Source organism: Lutra lutra, chromosome 9 (genome assembly GCF_902655055.1).
Source record: "Lutra lutra chromosome 9, mLutLut1.2, whole genome shotgun sequence".
In the NCBI taxonomy this organism is placed as follows: Eukaryota; Metazoa; Chordata; class Mammalia; order Carnivora; family Mustelidae; genus Lutra; species Lutra lutra.
Genome location: NC_062286.1, coordinates 93,473,505 through 93,497,584, shown reverse-complemented (window position 1 = coordinate 93,497,584; position 24,080 = coordinate 93,473,505). Strand labels below are relative to the sequence as shown.

The 24,080-nt window shown below is 42.8% G+C and overlaps 1 protein-coding gene across 7 annotated transcripts in view; it reads right to left on the bottom strand.

The window, feature by feature from the left end:
- Positions 1–23,231, bottom strand: part of APMAP (adipocyte plasma membrane associated protein) — a 59,220-nt gene extending 35,989 nt beyond the window's left edge. For all 7 annotated transcript variants that reach the window (XM_047744588.1, XM_047744585.1, XM_047744587.1 and 4 more), the window contains exons 1-3: positions 23,031–23,231; positions 11,418–11,534; positions 6,871–6,986 (exon numbers count right to left, since the gene is read on the bottom strand). In XM_047744588.1, the coding sequence (XP_047600544.1) occupies positions 6,871–6,986; positions 11,418–11,534; positions 23,031–23,122 (325 nt within the window). In that variant the 5' untranslated portion in view covers positions 23,123–23,231. The remainder of the gene's footprint in view (positions 1–6,870; positions 6,987–11,417; positions 11,535–23,030) is intronic.
- Positions 23,232–24,080: the final 849 nt, after the last annotated feature.

Below are 24,080 nucleotides of genomic sequence, written 5' to 3'. Positions count from 1 at the left end.
GTGTTTGGAATGGTTTGATAACTATCTAGCTGATCTCCTGTGACCTGATGTCATCTCAGTCTGCTACTCCTCCACTATCTTGCCTCTCCCCTCTCCTGCCTGCTTTTCTATCTCCCTCTGCTCTTCCCTGCCCCACCCCCCACTCATGCCCTCTCTCTCAAAAAATGAATAAAATCTTAAAAAAAAAAGAATATCACTTAAGTAATCCATAATATCAATAGATGAGAGAAAAATCACGTGATCATATCTACAGATGCAGAAATGCATCTGATAAACTCCAACACCCTTTGTATTTTATTTTATTTATTTATTTGAGAGAGAGAGATCACAAGTAGACAGAGAGGCAGGCAGAGAGAGGGGGGGAAGCAGGCTCTCAACTGAGCAGAGAGCCCAATGTGGGGCTTTATCCCAGGACCCTGAGATCATGACCTGAGCCAAAGGCAGAGGCTTAACCCACTGAGTACCCAGGTGCCCCTCCAACACCCATTCTTGATAAAAACTTTACAATAGAATATTACTCATCAGAAATGATGAATACCCAACTTTTCCATCAACATGGATGGGACTGGAGGAGATTATGCTAAGTGAAATAAGTCAAGCAGAGAAAGTCAAGTATCATAAGGTTTCACTTACTTGTGGAACATAAGGAATAGCATGGAGGACATTAAGAGAAGGAAGGAAAAAATGAAGGGGGGGCATTGGAGAGGGAGACGAACCATGAGAAACTATGGACTCTGAGAAACAAACTAAGGGTTTTGGGGGGAGTGGGGGGATGGTTTAGCCTGGTGATGGGTATTAAGGAGGGCACATATTGCATGGAGCACTGGGTGTTATATGCAAACAATGAATCCTGGAACACTACATCAAAAACTAATGATGTACTGTATGATGACTAACCTAACATTAAAAAAAAGAAGAAGAAGAAGAACAAGAAGAAGAAAAAATATCTAGGGATCTAACTCACCCTAAATTAAACTAATGTAGTGTAGGTTAAAATTAGGTGGTAGAAGGATGGAGAAAAAAGTAGGAAACTAAATATATCATGTTTCACAACCTGTAAAAAAAAAAAAGAAAAGAAAAAGAAAAAGAAACTTTCAGCAAATTAGGAATAGAAAGGCACTTCTTCAACTTGAAAAGAACATCTACAATATACTGACAGCTAACATCATAATTACTGGTGACAAACTTAGAAGCTTTCCTACTAAAATGAGGAGCAAAAGCAAGAATGTCCTCCCCTCACCACTCCTTCACAGTACTGTACTAGAAGTCCTGGCTAATGCAATAAAAGAAGGAAATAAAAGGCATACTGATTGATAAGGGAGAAATAAATCTGTCTTTGTTCAAAGATGATATGACTGTCTATGTAGAAAATCCCAAAGAATCAACAACAACAAAAAAACTCCTAGAACTAATAAGTGATTATAGCAAAGTTTCAGGATATAAGGACACTATGCAAAAATCAATTGCTTCCCAGGACGCCTGGGTGGCTCAGTTGGTTAAGCAGCTGCCTTCGGCTCAGGTCATGATCCCAGCGTCCTGGGATCGAGTCCCACATTGGGCTCCTTGTTCTGTGGGGAGCCTGCTTCTCCCTCTGCCTCTGCCTGCCACTCTGTCTGCCTGCGCTCGCTCTCTCTCTGACAAATAAATAAATAAAATTAAAAAAAAAAATCAATTGCTTCCCTATACACCAGCAATGAACAAGGAAAATTTAAAATTAAAAACAGAATAGCATTTATATTAGCACCCAAAAGAATAAAATATTTAGGTCTAAATATAGCAAAATATGTACAAGATCTATATGAGGAAAACTATAAAACTCTGATAAAAGAAATTTTAAAAAACTAAATAAATGGAAAGATTTTCCAGGTCCATCCATAGGAAGATTCAATATTGCAAAAAAGCTTAGTTGTTCCCAACTTGATTCATAGATTCAAAGCAATCCCAATCAAAATCCCAGGAAGTTATTTTGTATATCCTAAAACTGATTCTAATGTTCTTATGGAGAAGGAAAAGATCCAGAATGGCCAACAAAATATTGAAGAACAAAGCCAGCGGTATGACACTACTTGACTTCCAGACTTACCGAAATGCTACAGTAACCAAGATATTATGGTAATGGCAAAAGAATAAGACAATTCCATGTAACAGAATAGAGTACAGAATCAGACCCACATAAATTAGTCAACTGATGTTTCACAATATAATCTTACATAATATATTATAATATAATGGAGCAAAGACTGAATTTTCTCCAAATGGTGCTGAAACAACTGGACATCCACATGTAAAAAATGAATCTAGACACAGACATTACACCTTTCATGACAGTTAACTAAAAATGGATGACAGACCTGAATGTAAAGCACAAAAGTATAAAACTCCTAGAGGAGAAAATAGGAGAAAATTTAGGTGACTTTGGATGTGGTGATGTCTTTTTAGATACAGTAAAGACATACTGATGAAGAAATAACTGTTGTTGGACTTCATTAAAGGAAACTTCTGCTCTGTGAAAGACACTGTTGAGAGAATTAGAAAATAAGCCACAGACTGGGAGAAAATATTTGTAACATATATATCTGATAAAGGAATTGTTATCCAAAATATACAAAGAACTCTTAAAATCAACAATAAGAAAATGAACCCAATTTTGTAAATGGCCAATAGCCTTAGATACCTCACCACAGAAGATATGCAAATAGAAAATGAGCATATGAAAAGATGCTCAACATTATATGTCCATTAGGGAATTGCAAACTGAAACAATGAAATACCACCACACATATCTCAGAATGGTCAAAAATCTAAAACACAGACAACACCAAATGCTGATTAAGATGTAGAGCAACAGGAATGCTCATTCACTGCTGGTCAGAATGCAAAATGGTTCAGCCATTCTGGAAGATAGTCTGATGGTTTCTTGAAAAACTAAATATATTCTTAGAATCCAGCATTTGTGTTCCTTAGTATTTACCCAAATGAGTTGAAAAATTAGTCCACACAAAAACCTGCATGTGGATGTTTATAGCAACCTTATTCATAATTGCCAAAATTTGGAAGTAACCAAGGTGTCCTTTAGTAGGTAAATAGATAAACTGGTACATTCACACATGGAGTATTACCATCAATAAAAAGGCATAAGCTGCATGGATTGGAAGAACAAATATTTTCACAATATTACTGAAAAGAAATGAGCTGTATGGATTGAAAGAATAAATATGCTACCTAGAGCAATCTACACATTTATTGCAATCCCTATCAAAATACCATCAACTTTTCCCAAATAAATGGAACAAATAATCCTAAAATTTATATGAAACCAGAAAGGACCCTGAATAGGCAGAGGAACGTTGAAAAAGAAAACTAAAGTGGGCAACATCACAATTTCAGACTTCAAACTCTGTTACAAAACTGTAATCATCAAGACAGTATGGTACTAGCACAAAAACAGACACATAGATCAATGGAACAGAATAGATAGCACAGAAATTGACCCTGAACTCTATGGTCAACTAATCTTTGACAAAGCAGGAAAGAATGTCCAATGGAAAAGTCTCTTCAACAAATCGTGGTGGGAAAATTGGACAGCCACATGAAGAAAAATGAAACTAGACCAATTCCTTATACCACACATAAAAATAGACTCAAAATGGATGAAAGACCTCAATATGAGACAGGAATCCATCCAAATCTTTGAGGAGAACACAGGCAGCAACCTCTTCGACCTCAGCCACAGCAACTTCTTCCTAGAAACATTGCCAAAGGTAAGGGAAGCAAGGGCAAAAATGAACTATTGGGACTTCACCAAGATAAAAAGCTTTTCTTGCACAGCAAAGGAAACAGTCAACAAAACCAAAAGACAGCTGACAGAATGGGTGAAGATATTTGCAAATGACATATCAGATAAAGGGCTAGTATCCAAAATCTATAAAGAACTTATCAAACTCAACACCCAAAGAACAAATAATCCAATCAAGAAATGGGCAGGGACATGAACAGACATTTCTGCAAAGAAGACATCCAGATGGCCAACAGACACAAGAAAAAGTGCTCAACATCACTCAGCATCAGGGAAATACAAATCAAAACCACAGTGAGATACAACCTCACACAAGTCAGAATGGCTAGGTGCTGGCAAGGATGTGGAGAAAGGGGAACCTTCCTACACTGTTGGTGGGAATGCAAGCTGGTACAGCCACTCAGGAAAAAAGTATGGAGGTACCTCAAAAAGTTGAAAATAGAGCTACCCTATAACCCAGCAATTGCACTCCTGAGTATCTACCCTAAAGATACGAATGTAGTGATCTGAAGGGGCACATGCACCCCAATGTTTATAGTAGCAATGTCCACAACAGCCAAAATATGGAAAGAGCCTGGATCTCCATCAACAGATGAATGGATAAAGAAGATGTGGTATATACATAATGGAATATTAAGCAGCCATCAAAGAAACCCAAAAAACAAAATCTTGCCATTTTCAATGACATGGATGGAACTTATTACGCTAAGCAAAATAAGTCAATCAGAGAAAGACAATTATCATATGATCTCACTGATATGAGGAATTTGAGGAACAACACAGAGGATCATAGGGGAAGGGAGGGAAAAATGAAACTAGATGAAACCAGAGACGGAGACAAACTGTAAGAGACTCTTAATCTCAGGAAACAGAGTTGCTGGAGGGGAGGGGGATGGGACGGATCGGGCGGCTGAGTGATGGACACTGGGGAAGGTATGTGTTATGGTGAGTTCTGTGAATTGTGTTAAGACTGGTGAATCAGAGACCTGTACCCTTGAAACAAATAATACTTTATATGTTAATTTAAAAAAAAAAAAAGGAATGAGCTATGAAGCCACGAAAAGACACGGAGGAACCTTAAGTGCATATTAATAAGTGACGGAAGCCAATCTGAATAGGCTGCATGCTATATGATTCCAATTCTGTGACATTCTGGGAAAGCAGAACTATGGAGAGCAGTAGAAAGATAAGTGTTGCCAGAGGTTACAGGATGGTAGGGATAAACAGATGGAGCTCAGAGGATTTGGGGGGATTTTTAGGACAATGAAACTACTCTATGATATGATAATGGTGATACACATCATTCGTACACCTGTCCAAACCTATAGAATATATGACACCAAGAGTGAGCCCTATGGTAAACCATGGCCTCCACGTCCTAATGACATGTCAGGGTAGGTTCATCTATTGTAACACATCTTCCACTCTGGTGTCAGTGTTGATAACAGAAGAGGTTGTGTATATGTGCTGGTGGGGGGTGGGATATATGATAAACCTCTGTACCTTCCCCTCAATTTTGCTATGAATCTAAAATGCTCTAAGAATTGCTCAACACTACATCAAAAACTAATGATGTACTATATGTTGGCTAATTGAACATAAAAAATAAAATAAAATAAAATTTATTTAAAACAATAAATGCAGGTTAATTGGTAATTACTCTCCCCGCATCCTCCTGAGGCCAGTGCCTTCCTCCACTGCCAGCTATATCCCCCAGGACAACTCTAAAAGGCACATGGGAAGCAGTGGTTCCCTGGGGCCTAGGCAAACCTGCGGGGGGGTAAGAGACCCCCACTGTGCCTAACAGTGTTCACAGAGAGAACCAACTCCTTTAAGGAAAAAGGCAAGCCCTGGTGCCATGGAGCAATGAGGTGTAAGCCCAAGAGGAAAGGGAGGGGACAAGAGAAACATTCTCTTTAAAAGATAACAAAAAAAGATCACTCTTACTCCTTGGAGTTCCAGTTTAAATATCAATTTTGGTTTTTCACCAAAAACAAAACTTGTTATATTAATAAACGTCAGTATCTTTTGAAGAGAAATACAAGGTTCTATCATGAAAGGCCTATCCCTCTTACAATTCTGACTGTCAGCCAAACCTCTAACATTTGCAGAAAGGCACCAGACTGGGTCCTACATCCAACAGCAGGGGAGAGAGAAGGGGTCCATCCCACTGAGGGACCGCCATACTCTGCCCAAGGCGAAGCCACACACACGGACGCAGGAGTTTAACACTGCCGCACAGAAGCATACCATACTGCCCAACGAGGCGGCCTGCCCCAGCAAGATGCTCAGAAATCCTCAAGCCATTTTCAGCTCTTCAACTGCTTGGTAACTGTGTCTTTTGATTCTGGAGCTTAATCTTCATTCTAAAAAGCAGATAATGCCTAGTGGCTAGAAACTCAAGAATTAGAACCAGATCCATGTCTAGCTCTCAGGTTTGGGCAAGTCTGAAGCAGTTAAGTTACCTTTAAACATACCCACCAAAGTCAGCTTCAAACAAAACAAACAAAACAACATAACAGTGGAAATCATTTGTATTCTTTTTTCTTTTTTTTTTTTTAGATTATTTTATTTAAGAGAGTGTGAGCTAGCATGAGCAAGGGGAGCAGCAGGCAGAGGGAGAGAGATACAGTGAAGCAGACTCTCCACAAGCAGGGAGCCAGCTCAGGTCTCAATCCCAGGCCCCGGGATCATGACCTGAGCCGAAAGCAGACGCCCAACCCCCAACCGACTGAGACACCCAGGTGCCCCTCATTTGTATTCTTTTCAGAAATGGAATCTTTGCAAAGACAAACTGAATGAAGAAAAATGTCCTATCGAGTAACACCTACCTTTGATAAATGAGCTAAATATTGGTGTATGTTTCCTTTTTCCTTTCAATTTAATGGGCCCAACACTTTGAACAGAATGAAGTGCTCCACAAACATGAACTCAAAACCTGTAACTCAGCTGAGGGGTCCTGTCTACAGCTGAGGAGGACAGCCAGAGGCCCCCCACCCAGGAGCAGGGTGCAATAAGGCTGCTCTGGCAAAATCCCCCCTCAGGGAGCCTTGAAGTTCCAGGGCTTTACTCACCCCCAATATTTGCTATGGACTCTGGCCCAATAAGTTGATTTTCAAACAGCCTTTCCGCCTGTTGTAACTTCGTATTTGGTTGCAGAACACCAAGCAAGAGAGGGGGTTCTTTGAAGCTGTAAAATAATGCAATTATAGGGATTTGTCTATAAGAAATACATGAAGAAAGTTTACTGAGGCCCTTCATGCATAACTCCCCACTCTGATAAAGAGGGCGCACTGCAATAACATCCTTAGTGGCCAGAAACACAAAGGTTAAAGAAAACACCATTCTAGGAGATCAGAAAAGGTCATAGTATTAAAAAATATTAAAATGTGACTATGGCTAATGCAAGAACTTTGGTAATCAGCTGAGAGTATCCAGGGCCTCCACTTACCCAAGCTCCAGTCTCAGTCCAATGCCCTGACACAGGTTAGACATCATCCCACCCTCTGATTCACATGCCCTGGCATTTATTTTTCAGTGTCTGCCCAGTCATTAAAATCCAACTAAGACAGAGGGGAGTGGTGGTGATATCCCACAGCTGATAGCTTCACTTCCTACTTCACAGCGAAAACAGAAGAAACGAGAAGAGTTTGTCCTGGCCTGGTGTCACCAGCCTATCATCCAGCACAGGTGCTCTCTGCTTCCTGCCTGTCCCTCTCAGGGCCCAGCCAGGTTTCTCTCTGAAGCCAGCTTACACTGGGCCCTGGACCCCTCCTCTGACAACAGACTGAGCTCCAGGGATCTTCCCTCTCTGCTGGTCCTTCTCAGCCTTCAAATCCTGCTGGTGGCACTTTCGGAAGGCAGACGTGGTTGAAGGTCCTCTCCCCATGTCCTCTTCTACCACCCTGGTCCAGGCCACCATCTTCTGGCCCCTGCTTCCTCCATATTCTCTACAATGTATATCCTCAACCCAGCACTGTGCACCTTGTGAAATACATTCAGATCACAGCGTTCAGCTCTCACAGCCCTGCAATGGCCCTCTCTCAGCTAGAGCCTATGGCCTTGCAGGGGTGCCCTTCTCCCTGCAGTCTGGCCAGTCACCTCTCTCAGGTCTTCTCCTCCTGTTCACTCTGCCCTCTACAGGGCCCTCCCTGCCAGTTCCTGACCTAACAGGCACTTCCCGCCCTTAAATCCTTGGCACCAGCTCCTCTGTGCTCTGCCCTCACCTTCTCAGGGAGGCCTGCTCTGACCACCCAATATAATACACCAGACCTCCCTCCAAAGCCCAGTTCCTGACACTCTGTTTTCTCTATGGCACTTAGTAGCTGCTCACTTTTCTGTTGCATATACTGTCTATCCCCACTAGAACACATGGCCCATGAGATCAAGGATTTGTTTGTGTTTTTCACTGCTATATCTCAAGCACCTGCCATATAGGGGGTTCCCAACCAACACTGCGGGAAGGAGGAGGAAGGGAAGGAAGGAGCAAAGAGGGAAAATATCTCCCAATTCCCACCCTACCTTGTCCTCAAGCAGGGCAGTTTCCTAGCCACCCTTCCAGAGTGGGAGACCCAAAAGGGAAGGGGTGGCTGAAGCTGTCGAATGATAAAGAAGCTTCCTTGTCTTGCCCAACCCTTCCCTTTCCAGCAGAACACCTACTGCCTCCTCTGAGTCAAGCATGTGCTTAGGACACAGCACAATTTCCTCTGAATTAAACTCCCCCACCCCACCCCCCTTTCACTCTACCCTGCCTCCCAGTTATGGTTTTCACCTGCTTTAAAGTAAAAAACAATCATGATTTAACTAGGAGTTAATAAAGTTATTAAAAGATATTAAGTTAATAAAGTTATTAGATAAGTATATACCTAATAAAGCTACGAGTTTTACTTCTAAATGAAGAGAGCAGGGCTGCAACCTGCATATTTTGTTGATAAAAGCCTAGGATATGGAGATGGACATGGCTAGGTTTGAATTCTGACCTTGGGAAGGTCAGCCCTCCCAAGGTGCACCTGAAGACTGAACAATACAGACAAGCATGTACAGCCCAGGGATAGAGGACAGTACAACCGAGACTCAGCCACCCCCTTCTGCCCAATCCTTGACCTTGCCTAATTCCCATACAAAGGAAGTCCTTGAGAAATATTTGTAGCATCAACCTAATCAGTATATCATGCACCATCCCTGCCAACAAGCAGCCTGAGTATTATCTCAATAGGGAGGCAAGAAGAAAACTTATATGAGAAAATGCAAAGGATGGGCAAGAAAGGGCCCCAACTCCTGCAGCCTGAGCAGCAGGAGCATCAAGGAAGAATGGCCTCAGGAAGGCCAGCCAGGCCACATGGACCCTTGCTAAAGCCTGTGAACTCATAAACTCTTATCAGCTCCCTGTTAACTCCCAAGTGCTGCTAACTCTTATTAAGTCCCGTTAACTTCATGTGTCGAATGTATCCTGAAAGAACTGACCAAAATGCTCCAAGAATCAGAATGTCTTATACGTCCTATCTACCACAGTCTGAACATTTTCCAAACAAGGAAGAAAGAAGGGTGCCTTGCATGGCAGGTTTTTGACAAGGCCCTGCAACCTTCCTGGTGACTGCTCCCTAGAACTGAAACCAACTGCATAATAGTCCATTCTGGAGGGGCCTGCACCCATCTTCATTTTTCTCTATGATTTCCCGGAAATTGCTGAGTGCGGTCTCAGCTCTCCCCCGGAGGACATGGACACCAGAGGTAGACTCTCTGAGGCACTTCCGTCAGTCATCCTCCCTCCTGTCCAGCTGGCCGGATCCTGCTCCCCACGGCAGTCGCTGGTGGAGAGAACAAAGGTGCAGCAGAAGCTGAGAGCTCTGCTCTCCCATCAGCGTTAATACTGCAACCACCCACTTGCTCCAGACAGTGTGTTTCCCTTCCTTGCTCTTTTTGCTCTGAACAGAGTTTGAAAGAAGCCCTTTTTGCTGCTGTTGTTAGCATTTTCCTCCAAACCTCAGCTCACTTCTGTTCTTCTACCTCCTCCAGTCTTCTGCTTTTGTTCTGCATTTTGGGGTTGCCCCTTCCAATTATTGAGCAAGTCACCTTCTAAGTCTGAGCATGGGAAAGATCCCTGTCAGCCACCCTAGTTTCACTGGGCTTCTCCTCCCTCCCCTCCTCACAAGGCTCATTTACTCTACAGACAGAATGTACTTTGTACAATTTCAAATCATTAGTGGGCCACTTTCCCTTTCAGTTTCTGGTCAGGAGCACACACCTGTCTTTCCTTTGAATTTCTTCACTCTTCCCACATATAAATTCACCTTTACTGAGATCAAAGGTCTCCAGTCACTGAAGCTCCATGTTCCCCTGCTCTTTTCACTTTCCTGCTCTTCTCCAAGGCTAACTCCCCAGTCCAGATTTTGATGCCCAGCTGTGGACACGGTTCACACTCCCACCTTAGCCAACTAGATTATTCAGAAAACCCCAAGTCAGTTTCTATTTGGGGTAGGTTGAGCCACATCCTTCTACGTGTTGACAGGGCTTAGCAAGAGAGAACCCCTATCACCCACAACGTGTCCTGAGAGCCTCCCCACCAGGAAGGACACCAAGTATGCCCTTGGGCCTAGCTCAGCCAGAAGACACATGGAGAGGTCCACCAACACACCAGGAATTGAAGTCAACACTGTCATGGGTCTACAATGCCTAGGCCTTCACCCAATCCCAAACTAATTTATGCAAGCTAATTATGTTTTAACAGCACCATATACATTACTAATTCTAAATCCAGCAACAGAAAAAGTTGACTCTTGTATACAAATGTCACTCTAAGGTAGAACTGTGTCCTCTTTGTATCTTTGTATTCAGCTACCTACCTTAAGCATTCTAGATGCTGAATACATTCTCAGTGAACTGAGTACAACATAAAGCCTTAATTTTTATTTATAAAACACTTACACATTATTCAATGTTATATTCACTCTATAATGGGACACAGTTCTTGCCTGAATTTTTTAAACTCACTTAAAATAAACTTCCAAAAGCTTCACCTCTCTGGAAAGTTCAAGAGCAAAGGGGAATTTACTTGTCAAACCAGATTGCACAACCCTTTGGCATAAGCTCAAATCAATGTCATAAATCATCACACCATTAAGAGCCTGGCTCTGCATTACTATAATTATAAACATGAATACATTGCATAGGGTCCTAGGTAAATACTATTTTTTTCAAGTTATAATGGACTACATTACTCATAGATGCCCACCAATGAGAGGTAACTTAGGAAAAACAGAATACTAATTATAAGGCTTTTGAAAAAATCAGTACTTAACAAAATTTAAACAAAGTAACTTAACCTTTGTGTGTGCTTTTGCCACTTCAAATGAATTCATGTTAATTAACACATAAACTTATCTTATTTGGGATTTTTCTGGGTTTTATATGTGGTTTTTCATTTTTGTTTTTGAAATCTTATGAACAATACCATTCATATATTGTGTAACATCTGATTCCATACAAAACTCAAGCATTAAAGAAATCACAAATATCTCTCTTTCCTAGTAACTTACCTTTCAGAACAAATTGGGTATCCTAGACATTATCCCACCCTACCCTTGCGAAGCAAGCCCTCCCAAGAATGACCAGGACAGCTCACCTGAGAGGCTGTGGGTCTATGGGAGACTCCAGGAGCAGCATGGCTCCAAGCAGGGGAACGGTGAGGGAGACAGCCAGCATCAAGAAGGTCACTCGGAACACACGGCCACTAAAGGAGCTGCCAGAATCAGGGAAATACAAATCAAAACCACAATGAGATACCACCTCACACCAGTCAGAATGGCTAAAACTAACAAGTCAGGAAATGACATATGCTGGTGAGGATGCAGAGAAAGGGGAACCCTCTTACACTGTTGGTGGGAATGCAAGCTGGTGCAACCACTATGGAAAACAGCATAGGGGTTCCTCAAAAAGTTGAAAATAGAGCTACCCTACAACCCAGTAATTGCACTACTGAGTATTTACCCTAAAGATACAAGCATAGTGATCCAAAGGGGCATGTGCACCCAAATGTTTATAGCAGCAATGTCCACAATAGCCAAACTATGTAAAGAACCTAGATGTCCATCAACAGATGAATGGATAAAGAAGATGTGGTATATATACACAATGGAATACTATGCAGCCATCAAAAGAAATGAAATATTGCATTCGTGATGATGTGGATGGAACCAGAGGGTATTATGCTTAGCAAAATAAGTCAATCAGAGAAAGACAAATATCATATGATCTCCCTGATATGAGGAAGTGGAGATGCAACGTGGGAGTTGTTGGGGGAAGGAAAAAAATAAGTAAAACAAGATGGGATCAGGAGGGAGACAAACCATAAGAGACTCTTAATCTCACAAAACAAACTGAGGGTTGCCAGGGGGAGGGGGTAGGGAGAGGGTGGTGGGGTTATGGACGCTGGGGAGGGTATATGTTATGGTGAGTGCTGTGAAGTGTGTAAACCTGGCAATTCACAGACCTGTACCCCTGGGGCTAATAATACATTATATGTTTATAGAAAAATAAAAATAAATTATAATTTAAAAAAAAAAAAGGAGCTGCTAGAGATGAAATATACAAAGGTGATCAGCAGCGGCTGAGATGGGACAAGCCCAGCTGGTCTCAAAGCCTGTGAAGCAAGAGCAGGCCTTTAGCCTGGTCTCATTGTGAGACCACTGACCTCTGTGGCTTGTGATGAAACTTTAGGACTGTTTGCTATGATTGGCAAACATGCTTCTGTTCTTTTTTTTTTAATCTTCCAGCTGTGTGGGAAAGTCTTATCAGTTATTTGCCAGATTGTCTGATAAGCTGAACCTTCAATCCTCTAGTGGAGTCTCCAAGAGGGCAAATCAAAGAACTGGTAAACACAAAAATGGAATAAAGAGTGCGATGATGTAATGCAAACACACCCATCTACAAGAGAAGATGTGTTTACCAAAAGCCACTATTTCCTAGTACATGGATTTAAAGCAGCAACGTTCAGTCTTATGGGTCTCTAAGATTTCCAGCTTTGGTGGATAAAAGAGATAAAGACAAATTCATGAAGCAAAGAGAACACAATACAACTTGCTGAGAGTCCGATTCTCCAGTCATTTTGCCAATCACACCAAACCTTCAAGAATTCAGAAGCAAATCTCAGCTCTCTACCTTTAGAGGGCTGACAGATACTGACAGTTACAAAGAATCTATACAATCACAATTTCAAGTCATCACTACTAAAGCCTTGGGAAGATCTAAAAGCTGCCTTGGGAATCTTGTGTGATGTTTTTGGACAAATGACCAATGGTAACTAAAATACCTCTCCAACGATCCTCACTGACATCATTACTCATGTGGTAAACAGCACATTTAGCCTCTTCGCTACTTCATAGGATCATTACTTGCTTTAAGTGCATTCAAATTTATTATATACTTACATCAAGATTAACTTCAAGCAAATAAAATCATGTGCTCCTAAGGTGGAGAATCTTTCCCTATTCCAAAAAAAAAAAAAAAGTTGACTTAAAGAAAAAAAATCAAGACTCACACTTAACAAACACTTCATCAAAGGGCTGTGTTTTGTTTGAGTCTTGACAGGCTAGCCTTCCACTGTATAAACCTGATTCCAGGTACAGTACAGAAATGTGGGGCCTAAAGGCCAGCTCTAACTTCCCCAACAGCCAGCTATGCCACTTCAGGCAGGTTTCTTCACATGAAGCCCATAGCTCCCCACTATGTAACAGAGTTTTGTAACCTCAATGCCCCGCCCAATTTAAACATGCATGATTTTAATAAATGAAATGGCAGAAAATAAATTATCTGTTTTGACTGGGTAGAAATGAAAAGCAAAGGGAAAGAAAAAGAGGAGAGAGGAGAAAATTCTCCCCTAGTGCCTCCAGAAAGGGACACAGTCCTGCCGACACCGTGACTTCAGCACAGGGAGAACTGTCTGGGACTACCTAAAGTCAGAACTGCAAGTTCATCCAGTGTTGTTGTTTAAGCCATGATGTATGGGGTCATTTGTCATGTCAGCCATAGAAAACTAATATAGTTTTCTAATTAAATTAGTTTCGTTTCCTGGAAGTAGGGTGTTCCTGCAACAAATATCTGAATCTGTAGAAGTAGCTTTGGAATTGAGCAGCAGATAGAGGAAGGAAAAATAGTGAGAAGCAGGACAGAAAATTTTGTCCAGATTTCCTTAAACAGACTTAGTAGAAAAACAAATGTTAAAGACTCTACTAGCCAGGACTCAGAAGGCAGTGAGGAGCATGGTAGAGGAAATGTACATCATCTCAGAGGATGCCTAAATCGTTGGAAACAGACAGACACCGAAGATGCCACTGATAGGGCTCTCAAGGATGTCAGAAACAAGTTCTTGGAAGCTGAAGGAGAGCAGATCCTTATTATACTACATCCTGCAGCAATGTGGAAAGCAGAACTTGTAAATGATGAGCCAGGATGCCGAGCTAAGGCCCTTTCCAAGCAGAGTGGAAGGTGCAGTCTGGTTTCTTCTCCTTTCTCTTCCAGAGCAGGACAGTATAGGGAGTAGCACTGAGCACTTCCTTTTGCCTTTGACATTTCCCCCTTTGGTAATGAGAACACTATTCTGTGTCTATCTTCCTTCTAATAATCCTTCAAAAATGAATTTTCTTCCTAACTTCCCTCTCTGCATTCATACAGGGCTCAGAGCCCAAACCCTACCCAAGCAAAATGCCAGGTCGCCAGCCTTTCCCTTTTGCTACCTGGGAAAGGAGGTGATCCATCCCACAGACCTGGCTGGGAGAGGCCAAGGGTGCCCAGGCTCCTGGAAGGGATCCCTAGGAAGAGAAAATTCAGGCCAACCTCTACCTCCCAGCCCTGTTTCCAATCTCCAGGGCCACAGAGTCTTCTAATGCAAATGACTGATGCCACTCAAGTGTGCAAGAGCACAGTGCATGAAAATGCACATATGGCATAGATCAGCTGCGAAACTGCATGACAGCAGGCTGATGCAACCTGCTGAGAGGTCTGAAAAGAAGAATGATAAAAACAATGACAATAAGAACATGCCAAGCAACATGCTTCATGTGGGTAGCTAGCTAGGTGGAACTATGTATATCTCTACTTTTCAAAGAGAAAAGTGGTCAGAGAAAGACAAGTGTGTCCACAGCCCACTGCCAGAACTGGAGGAGCACAACAGAGGGCCAGGTCTGGTTCTAAAGCTGCAGTCACCATTAACAACGCCACCTGCTCTGGACAAGCAGACAGAGAGAGGACCTACAGCCCTCAGGGCCGGAGTTGGAAAAATTCAGAACAACTTGATCATGACATTATTCTGCACATTTCGAATACATGGGATCATACAATATGTGACCTCCGTGAATGGCTCCTTCCACTCAGCATATGTTTTGAGGCTCATCCAGGCTGCAGTACAGATCAGTAATTCATTTATTTTCATGACTCAGTACTATTTCATTGTAAGTATATACTGGCATATCTCATTTTACTGTGCTTCACAGACATTGCATTTTTTTTTTTTTTACAAGTTTAAGGTTCAAGAATTCAGTAGAGGAGGTAACTGCTGATGTGGTAGAAACAGCAAGAGAACCAGAATCAGAAGTGGAGCCTGGAGATGTGGCTGAGTTGCTGTAATCTCATGATAAAACTTTCACAGATGAAGAGTCACTTCTTATGGATGAGCCAAGAAAGTGATTTCTTGAGATGGGATCTACTCCTGGTGAAGAGGCTGTGAAGATTCTTGGAATGACCATGGGGGAATTAGAATAGCACATAAACTTAGCTGATAAAGCAGTGGCAGATTTTGAGGGGATTGATTCCAATTTTGAAAGAAGTCATATCAGTGCTATCAACAGCATCACCTGCTATAGAGAAACTGTTTGTGAAAGGAAGAGCCAATCGATATGTCAAATGTAATCTTATTTTAAGAGACTGCCATAACCACCTTAGGCTTCAGCTACCATTATCCTGATCAGTCAGCAGCTCAAATGACAGTTAGCATTCTTGGACAATAAATTATTTTTTAACTTAATGTAAAGGTATGTACATTGTTTTCTAGACATAATGCTATTGCACACTTAACAGATTACAGTATAGTATAAACACAACTTTTCTATGCACTGGGAAACCAAAAACTTCATTTGACTCATATTATTAAGATAAAAGTGGTCTGAAACTGAACACACAATTTCTCAGAAGTATGCCTGTATCACAAGTGGTTTATCCACTCATTCCCTGATAGATATTTGGGTAAGAGGGGGAAATAAGGAGTGATTACTTAATAGGTAAAAGATGTTTTTATGGGGTGATGAAAAAGTTTTGAAACTAGAACATGTTGCCTAACACTATATATCACTAAACTGTATACACTCTAAAGCGGTTAATTTTATGTCATGTGAATTTTACCTCAATTTTTAAAAGTGTTAACAGTGATGAAAATGTTCTAAACTTATATTATGGTGATTCTGGCAAAAATTTGTGAATATACTAAAAACCAATGAACTGGACATTTTAAAAATATGTGAATTTTATCCTGTTAAAAAAACAAACAAACAAAAAAAAAGTCAATGACCCAACTGTGCAAACTGCCACTCTGAGGCTAGGATGCTGTAACTTAAGCGATTTTCTTTAAGTGGCCTAAAGTCTTTTAATACAATAGAAATAACAGAGTATCTATATGGTAAAGCAGGACTGTTTACAAGTATAACTGACAGGAATGGCTGACCCTGTGGTTCTTTTACAAGCAGAATCCCAAGAGAGATAAATACAGAGGCACATGGTGAGGCTACACTGCACAAATCATTTGGGTAAGGTCCAATAAGGAAGTCCATGTCCTCGAAAGGGGGCTGATGTAATCACTCCTCCCCAACTTCCCCAGCCCAGGAGAGGTGCAGTCCCTTAGGGGAAACTGAATTGTAAAATCTTTCACCACAGAGCTGTCATTAACATAAGTGGTGACACTGGCCAAAATGCTACTTTACCTTCTCCTTACCTGACATGATTCCACATAAAACACATCCTTCTCATTTGTCTTAGACTCCTATACTGTACACTCTTATACCACACTGTAGCTTACATTTTTTAAAATCTTAAATTTAGTAATCCAACTCACAGATTGTGACATGCTGCTTGAACATCTGGTTACCCCTTCACATAATAATAAAAGGCTCACTGATCCCCAGAAGAAAAAGTCCAGCCAGGACTGAAAGCGGGTGCTTCCAACTAGAAAGGCAGCCAGACACTGGGAGCCAATCCTTGCCAGAGTTCTAGTGAATGCCCTCTTACAATCAGTCTAAAAAGCTGAAGAAAAATTCAGAGGCCACCCAGTCCAATGCTCCCAAATGTGGTCAGTCCCTGGACTGCCTACACCAGATGACTGGGGCAAAAAGGCCCAGGAATTCTTACTGGGCAAGCCAGCGTGAGACTGGGGAGCCTTTTTTCTTGTGCTCTCCAGTTATCCCTGATGTGCAGCTGGATACCACCAACCTCATCCAACTCTCCACTGGGTGATAATATCCATCAGCATCCCCCTGGCTGCTCATGAGACACAGCCTCTACTGGAAAGTTCTATGGTCAAGTTTTACAAACAACCACTTAAACTCCTTTAGCAGTGCTGTCCAATGGAACTCTCTTGGTAATGACAGAAAGGCAGCAACCACTAGCTAGGTGTGGCAGCTGAGCACCTGGAATTGGGCTAGCATGTTATCTACATGAGCCAAAGATTGCCAGTATACTGGCCCTACACTATTTATTTCCTCACTACAGGCTGAGACCCATTAGCTCAATAGGCCCACCAGCACCAAACTCAAACTTTTATAGACAAAGTTATTTTAAAAATAGCCAAACAAGCAAACTTCTAGCCATTTAGAGTCTGCCTGTTTTGCATACTCTATAAATCTCACCAACAGCAGTCACCCATTGATAAGACAGGGCCTAGATGGTTTAAGGCCCTGAGCTGCTGCTGCTGCCCCTGGAGCTCTCTGACCCAGAGACTCACCTAGATAGAGGAGGCTGCTCTCTTATCCTCCTCACTAACCTCCCCTTCTGGACTGGGGCCCTTCTTCTGCCATCAGATAATGCTCTCACAAGCAAATCTGTCCAAGTGTCACCCAATAAAGCTTGTGTGTGCCACTGACACCTCATATCCATATCTTTTTTCCTTGATCAGCCCCCAAATCCCTCAAACTCCCTACATTGTACAAATGAGGAACTGAATTTTTAATATAGTCCAGTTAAATTAAATAGCCACATAAGGCAAGCAGCTGCCACATCAGACAGCACAGCTTCAACTCAATCCTTCACACACAGCATTTAATAATCAACCACACACACATGCCAGGTACTACCCAAGGCCTTGAGAGTTTCCCGTCCTCTATATATTCTAATAAATAAGCAGATACCAGAGAGTGACAAGTACAACAAAGAAAAACACAGCAGGGTCAGGGGCAGGAGGAGGGCGAGGGCTGGCCACAATAGGGGTCAAAAGCAGGTGACCTCTGAACAGAGACTTCAGTGAAGATAGGAAAATCTCAAACACCTGGGGCAGAGGAATGCAAACAGAAGTAACAGCAGGACTCAGTAATAACTTGGCATGAGTGAAGAACACATACTTTAAGGGGTTAAGTTTAAGCCCCCATTCCCAAACCTTGGCCACAGAGACAGAATGGCCACGGCAGGCAGGCAGGCTGATGCATGGTAAGTGAGGGGAAGCTGGTGGAACAGGTTCGGCCCACGGCCAGGGGCAGATCCCACAGCCCCTCAAAGCCAGGGAAGTGCCGGCCAGTGTGCAGGATGGATGTTCATGAAGGTTACAGCATAAAGCAATTCCCTAATTATTTTATGGGGGACATTGGCTGCTTGGGTCACCTCATGCAACATGTTCTAAGACAGACACTTTCCCTTTGCTTGCACTGACTGGGCCCAGATGAGTGCCCTCAGGAAGAGCAAACCCTTGACCTCCCAGATCACACCATCCTTCACAGGCAAACCATCCCCAGTCCTGCAGGAGTGCCTCAGATGATGGGGCTTGCAGAACTTTCCTGGTTGTCTCAGAGTTTGTAAAAATTCCCCCTAAAATGTGATGCCCAGAGCTCAAAGCAAAGCTCTAGCCTAAACCGTAAATGTCACTCCACAAAAAGGCTTTATTTTTTTTTTTAAGATTTTATTTATTTATTTGTCATAGAGAGAGAAGCGAGAGCACAGGCAGACAGAGTGGCAGGCAGAGGCAGAGGGAGAAGCAGGCTCCCTGCCAAGCAAGGAGCCCGATGTGGGACTCGATCCCAGGACGCTGGGATCATGACCTGAGCCGAAGGCAGCTGCCTAACCAACTGAGCCACCCAGGCGTCCCCACAAAAAGGCTTTAATTGCCATGACTGAAAAGCAAGGAGATTTCACATAAAAATATGGGTTTCCAGCTTCTCTTGAAAAAGCAGAGATCTATGAAACCTAAGGCTGCAGGGCAGGTACACAGGACTTTCCGCTCCTCAGACAGACACACATGCTCTTCTTCTCCTGGCCCCACACCTGCTCCAGACCTTAACACAGCAGGGTTTTTTGAGAACTAAACCAAGTGATGGATGTATGTGCAGTGCTAAGACCAGGGTTTGGAACAAGAAAAGTGCTCCATAACTGACAGGTAGCAGGACTGCTGCTCTTCTGGAGGCATCTGAGTCTGTGACTGTCTGGCAGTGGAACCTCTGTACCTAAGCTCTGGGCACATTTATTTTGGCCCAAGGTTCATTCCTACAAACTCACAGTCACCTATAATTCTGCCCTTCCTCCACCTTTGCCCCCTGCCTCTGCATACCTGCCTCACGTTAACTTAAATAAAGGACACTCCATTTATCCCTCTCTATTTTCACTGACAAAGTGTTGCACATTCCCATGATATTCTCTTTCCCAATCTGTGCTGACACATCCAAGAAGGCTGGCAACTTCCCTCCCAGATGCAGTTTGGGAAATCAACTTTTTTGCTCCAATCTCTTAGAGAGCCCAAAGTGATGCTCACCTCCTTGAGGACATCTGCACCCTGAAATTTCCTACACTTCTCAGCCCAAGAGAGGAATCATGGTGATGCAACAGGAGCTGGCAATAACTGTTGGCTCAGCCATGTGTTACAAAATCCTCTGTAACTTCATCAGGCAAACCTAAAAGGTGTTTTCCATCCCCTTCTGCATACAGGACATCAGGGCCTTCAGTCATAGACTGAAGGCTCCATGAGATCAAAAACAAAAATCTGTGTTTTTTTTTTTAAAACCTATTAGTCACAAATCCATGGACCAGAGCCCCAGGTGTCAAGGTGACCCCTGAACCTGAAAAAGTTAAATAGCAGCAAGCCCAGTCTTTTAACTGACTGCACCTTGAATTTGTTGGCTTCTCACATTCCTTTACACTGGGGCTCCCTGACTATAGATCCCTTCATTCGTTTTAGCATTGAAAGTAAGTTAGAAACAAGTTAAAAGAACGATTTGAAACACACATCCAAGGGGAGGGCTGAGAAGAAAACACTGATTCCTGACTCCTCATTCCTGACTACTGACCACAACTTCATGATGGCCCCATCTGTCTCTCTACCTTGCCTTCCTTAACCTTCAGTCTTAAAAAGGGAAAAGGAAAATGAATATAGTAGGGATTCTTAATTAGCTTAAAATCCTTTAGAAGTTTACTGAAAAAGCTGTTAAATTTTGAATGTAGTCACTCTTCAATCCTTAACAGTTACACAGAGACATTAAACAGCTACTCTCTCTTCCCAGACTGAACTATGTTCCAAAAGAGAAGGAACAGTATTCGTGTTGCAATCCTTCTGACAGAGTTTGTAAAGCATTTGGAGAAATTGATGCCAAATAACAGTAATTTTAAAAGTTTGCACTAGTATGTTAAAGTGCATAGCTCATCTATATTCCACACTGAAGAAAAGGAGTTAATGACCACATTCCTCAGTATAGCTTAAATACAGAAATTCAAGAGTTTTGGCATAAAACCTTATTTCCAAAGCATAATTTAAAAATACCCTTCTCAATCACTGTCCAGTTCCCAATGCTATCCTCACTCATTCATTTCTGCTTCTCCTTTGACTCCATTACTCTAACTTTATATAAACCACTTGACTCCCATAGACTTAGGTGCCCTCAGCTATCAAACAGAGCTAACATTACATTTCATGTCAAGAGTCAGGAGACTAGCTAAGGTATCAGTAAGTGTCCCATCCACTAAAATCTACTGTCCTATTTCTGTTCTCTTGATTGAAGAACATACCATTCAAGGTCTTCTTTTTCCTGCTTAGCTCATCTAAAATTTACTCTATAATTGTCAGATTTCTCCTTCCTTCAGATTCCTTTACTTCACCCACTATACACAATGCTTTCCTGTCTTATGGTGAATCCTCAACTTTTAAGGTAAATCAAGAAAACAGTGAGGTACTAGACATGATCACAAAAGAAATGAAAAAAAAAAGAGGAGAATCGCATCAGAAAAATAAGAAAAACAACTATAGAGTTACAATAATAAATGTAGAAAAAATGACAACTCACTTTGAAAAAACAGACCATTACAGATACATAGAAATGGGGAAGAGAAAGAGAGAAATACAGGAAAATAAGAATAACATTCATCGACAGAGAAGTGAAGAAAATGCCTTAAATACACACGGTTTTGTAAAAGGTACAGTCGAAAAGAACAGCAGCAGATGATGATTCTGTAACATCTCGTTCATCCTGCCATTAAGTCAGAAATCTCACAGAGAAACTGAAAAACAATTTAATTAAATCTGCCCCTCTATCATGTGATCAGAAGTGTCAGAAAAGCCCAGCTGAGAGTTGGGTCCAGCCAACAAGTGCTCTCAGGTGCCATACGCCCTGGTTTTCACCACACTCCACCTCAAGGCAAACTCAGAGCCAGCTGCTCTTTCATTTCCCATGTACAAGTGCACGAGCAAGCCTTGCTTTCATGGTTTCTGTAGTGCAGCTGTGCCAGTCCTTGCATGTCCATTCTAAAAGGCTCCTCAGTCATCAGCAGACCATGACTTCACAATATCCACAATCAGTAAGGTGACCAACTTGTCCTGGTTTGTCCAGGGTTAGCAATGAAAGTCCTGCGTCTCTGGAAACCTCTGAGTTTATTCAGCATATTACTGACCTTCCCACCGGCCCTAGGAGTCAAATATCACCAAACAATCTTCTCTGCAAATGCCTTTCTAAAACCAAAACACTCCTTTCTGCGATAGCTCTCCTTCAAGTGTGGCCCTCTTATTATCATCAGTGAATATTCAGTCTGTTCCCACAAAACCTAGCCCTCATTATGTACCACAACCCTAGGCACACCAATAAATATTTCCAATATTTCTATCAACTTCTAGGTCAATCAGTTCCACAACTTTGAGGTTGGTGTGCAGGAGGCCTCTTGGTCCTCCCTAAAAATTTACAGTTATGAGACTCAGGAGACAAAATTAAAGGGAGAAGTGTAAGTATTATATTTTTTTAATGCATGTCTTCAGTTTTAGCTAACAAAACTAGTATACTCAAATTCTGGAAGGTTCAGAGAAGTGAAGGCCAAAAATCTGAGTTTTGTTTTGTTTTGTTTTTTAATTAGGTAGGCATCAACTAGTTTCCTACGCTTCTCCATCCCTATCAGGAAAAATCTGCAAGCCTAAATTCTCACAAAAGTTGCTTAACAATGTCACTTCTGTTCTCTACATTTTCCTGAAAACCACAGTGAAAAACTGGTCACACAGCGAGAGGTGGGAAGGTGCAGAAGAGCAGGTGCAGAGTCCAGCTCTTCGCGGGAACAGGAGCCGCGACCCAAGCATGCTTTCGGACTTCCTTTCCGAAAAGGGAGAGCGGGGAGCTGGGAAGACCTAGGACCTTGGCAAGGTGGCAAGGTGGCTCTTCCCCGGGGGGACTGGGTACGCCAGTAGGAAGGATAGGAAGGAGGGGGCAAGAGAGCTTGGGAAAGGCGAGGAAGCCACAGCTCTGTAAACTGGGGAAGGAATGAGGAGCAGAAAGGGGCAGATGTGGAACGAGATGGTCTCAGGACCCCAAGAACCAGGGAACAATGCTGAAATTGGGCGCAGGGTGCACCCAGGCCTCAAGGACCTGGCAGGTGCATCCGCTTGGTGGGAGCCTGTTTCTTCCCCCTTATAGTGAGTTTTGCCCGGGAAAGTAAATGGGATGAAGCCTGCAGCGCGCTTGGCAACGCATTTACCCAATTGCTGTTACTGCCGTCCTAGTGGATACAGAGGGTCGACCCGGCCTACCTGCCGTCCTTGGCCTCGGGTGCCTGGCCATCGTCCGTGACGACCTGCGGCCGCAGGAGCCGCCGCTGACGCAACCCGTCCGCCTCACTCATGGTGTGAGCCCCTCAGTCGTCGAGCCCGTCACTAACCCGGACAGAAGAGTACAAGCTCTGCCCCGCCCCGCCCCGGCCCGCCCCGGCCCGCCCCGATCCGGGCCACGCACCGCCCTCGGCCCCGCCCCGGCTGCGCGCGGAAGTGACGTCATTGGCGCGCTCCTTCCGTCAGCTGCCATGGCGCCCTCTAGAGCGTCCGTTGGGCGGGTCTTCTTGGCGAGCTGGAGCGGGAAGAGGTCCGGGAGGTCCCTGGCCAGGTTCGGGGCTCGGAATTGGGCCCCGATCCAGTGAGGACGTTTCTGAAGCCCCAGATCGCGGGTGGTCTAACCCCGGGCACTTCCAGCCCAGCCCTTCGCTTCCTGCGTTCCTTTCACTACTGGCGTTGGAACCCCCGCAGTCGGTAGGCGGGTGAACGTGCACATCGGCGGCGCTGGGCTGAGGTGGTGGCCACTTGTGTGGGTAGAATGTGGCACTGCATGTTAAATGACAAAGAGCCTGGTTCTGGTTCGTATAGGCGGGATAAATAAACAAATAAATAAATAAAAATAAAAAATAACGAGTTGCATTGGAGCCTGGTTCTGGTTCGTATAGGCGGGATAAATAAACAAATAAATAAAAATAAAAAAATAACGAGTTGCATTGGAGCCTGGTTCGTATAGGCGTGGTAAAAATAAATAAATAAGTTAATTAAATAACGGGTTGTATTGGAGGCTAGGAGGCAGTAATGCTCACCGGAAAATCATATGACCTTTTACAAACAGATCCCTTTAAGGGGAAAATTTGGGACATATATGCTGTTCTTTAGATTAAGGCCACTGAATATTAAATCTTTTTGCTACAACAATATTTGATAAGGTTTGTGTAAGGGTTACCCTTGGAAGCAAAAGCGGGGTATATAGAAATCATTAATTACAACATAAGGTCTAAGAAAGCACAAAGCAATCATCAGTTCATCCAT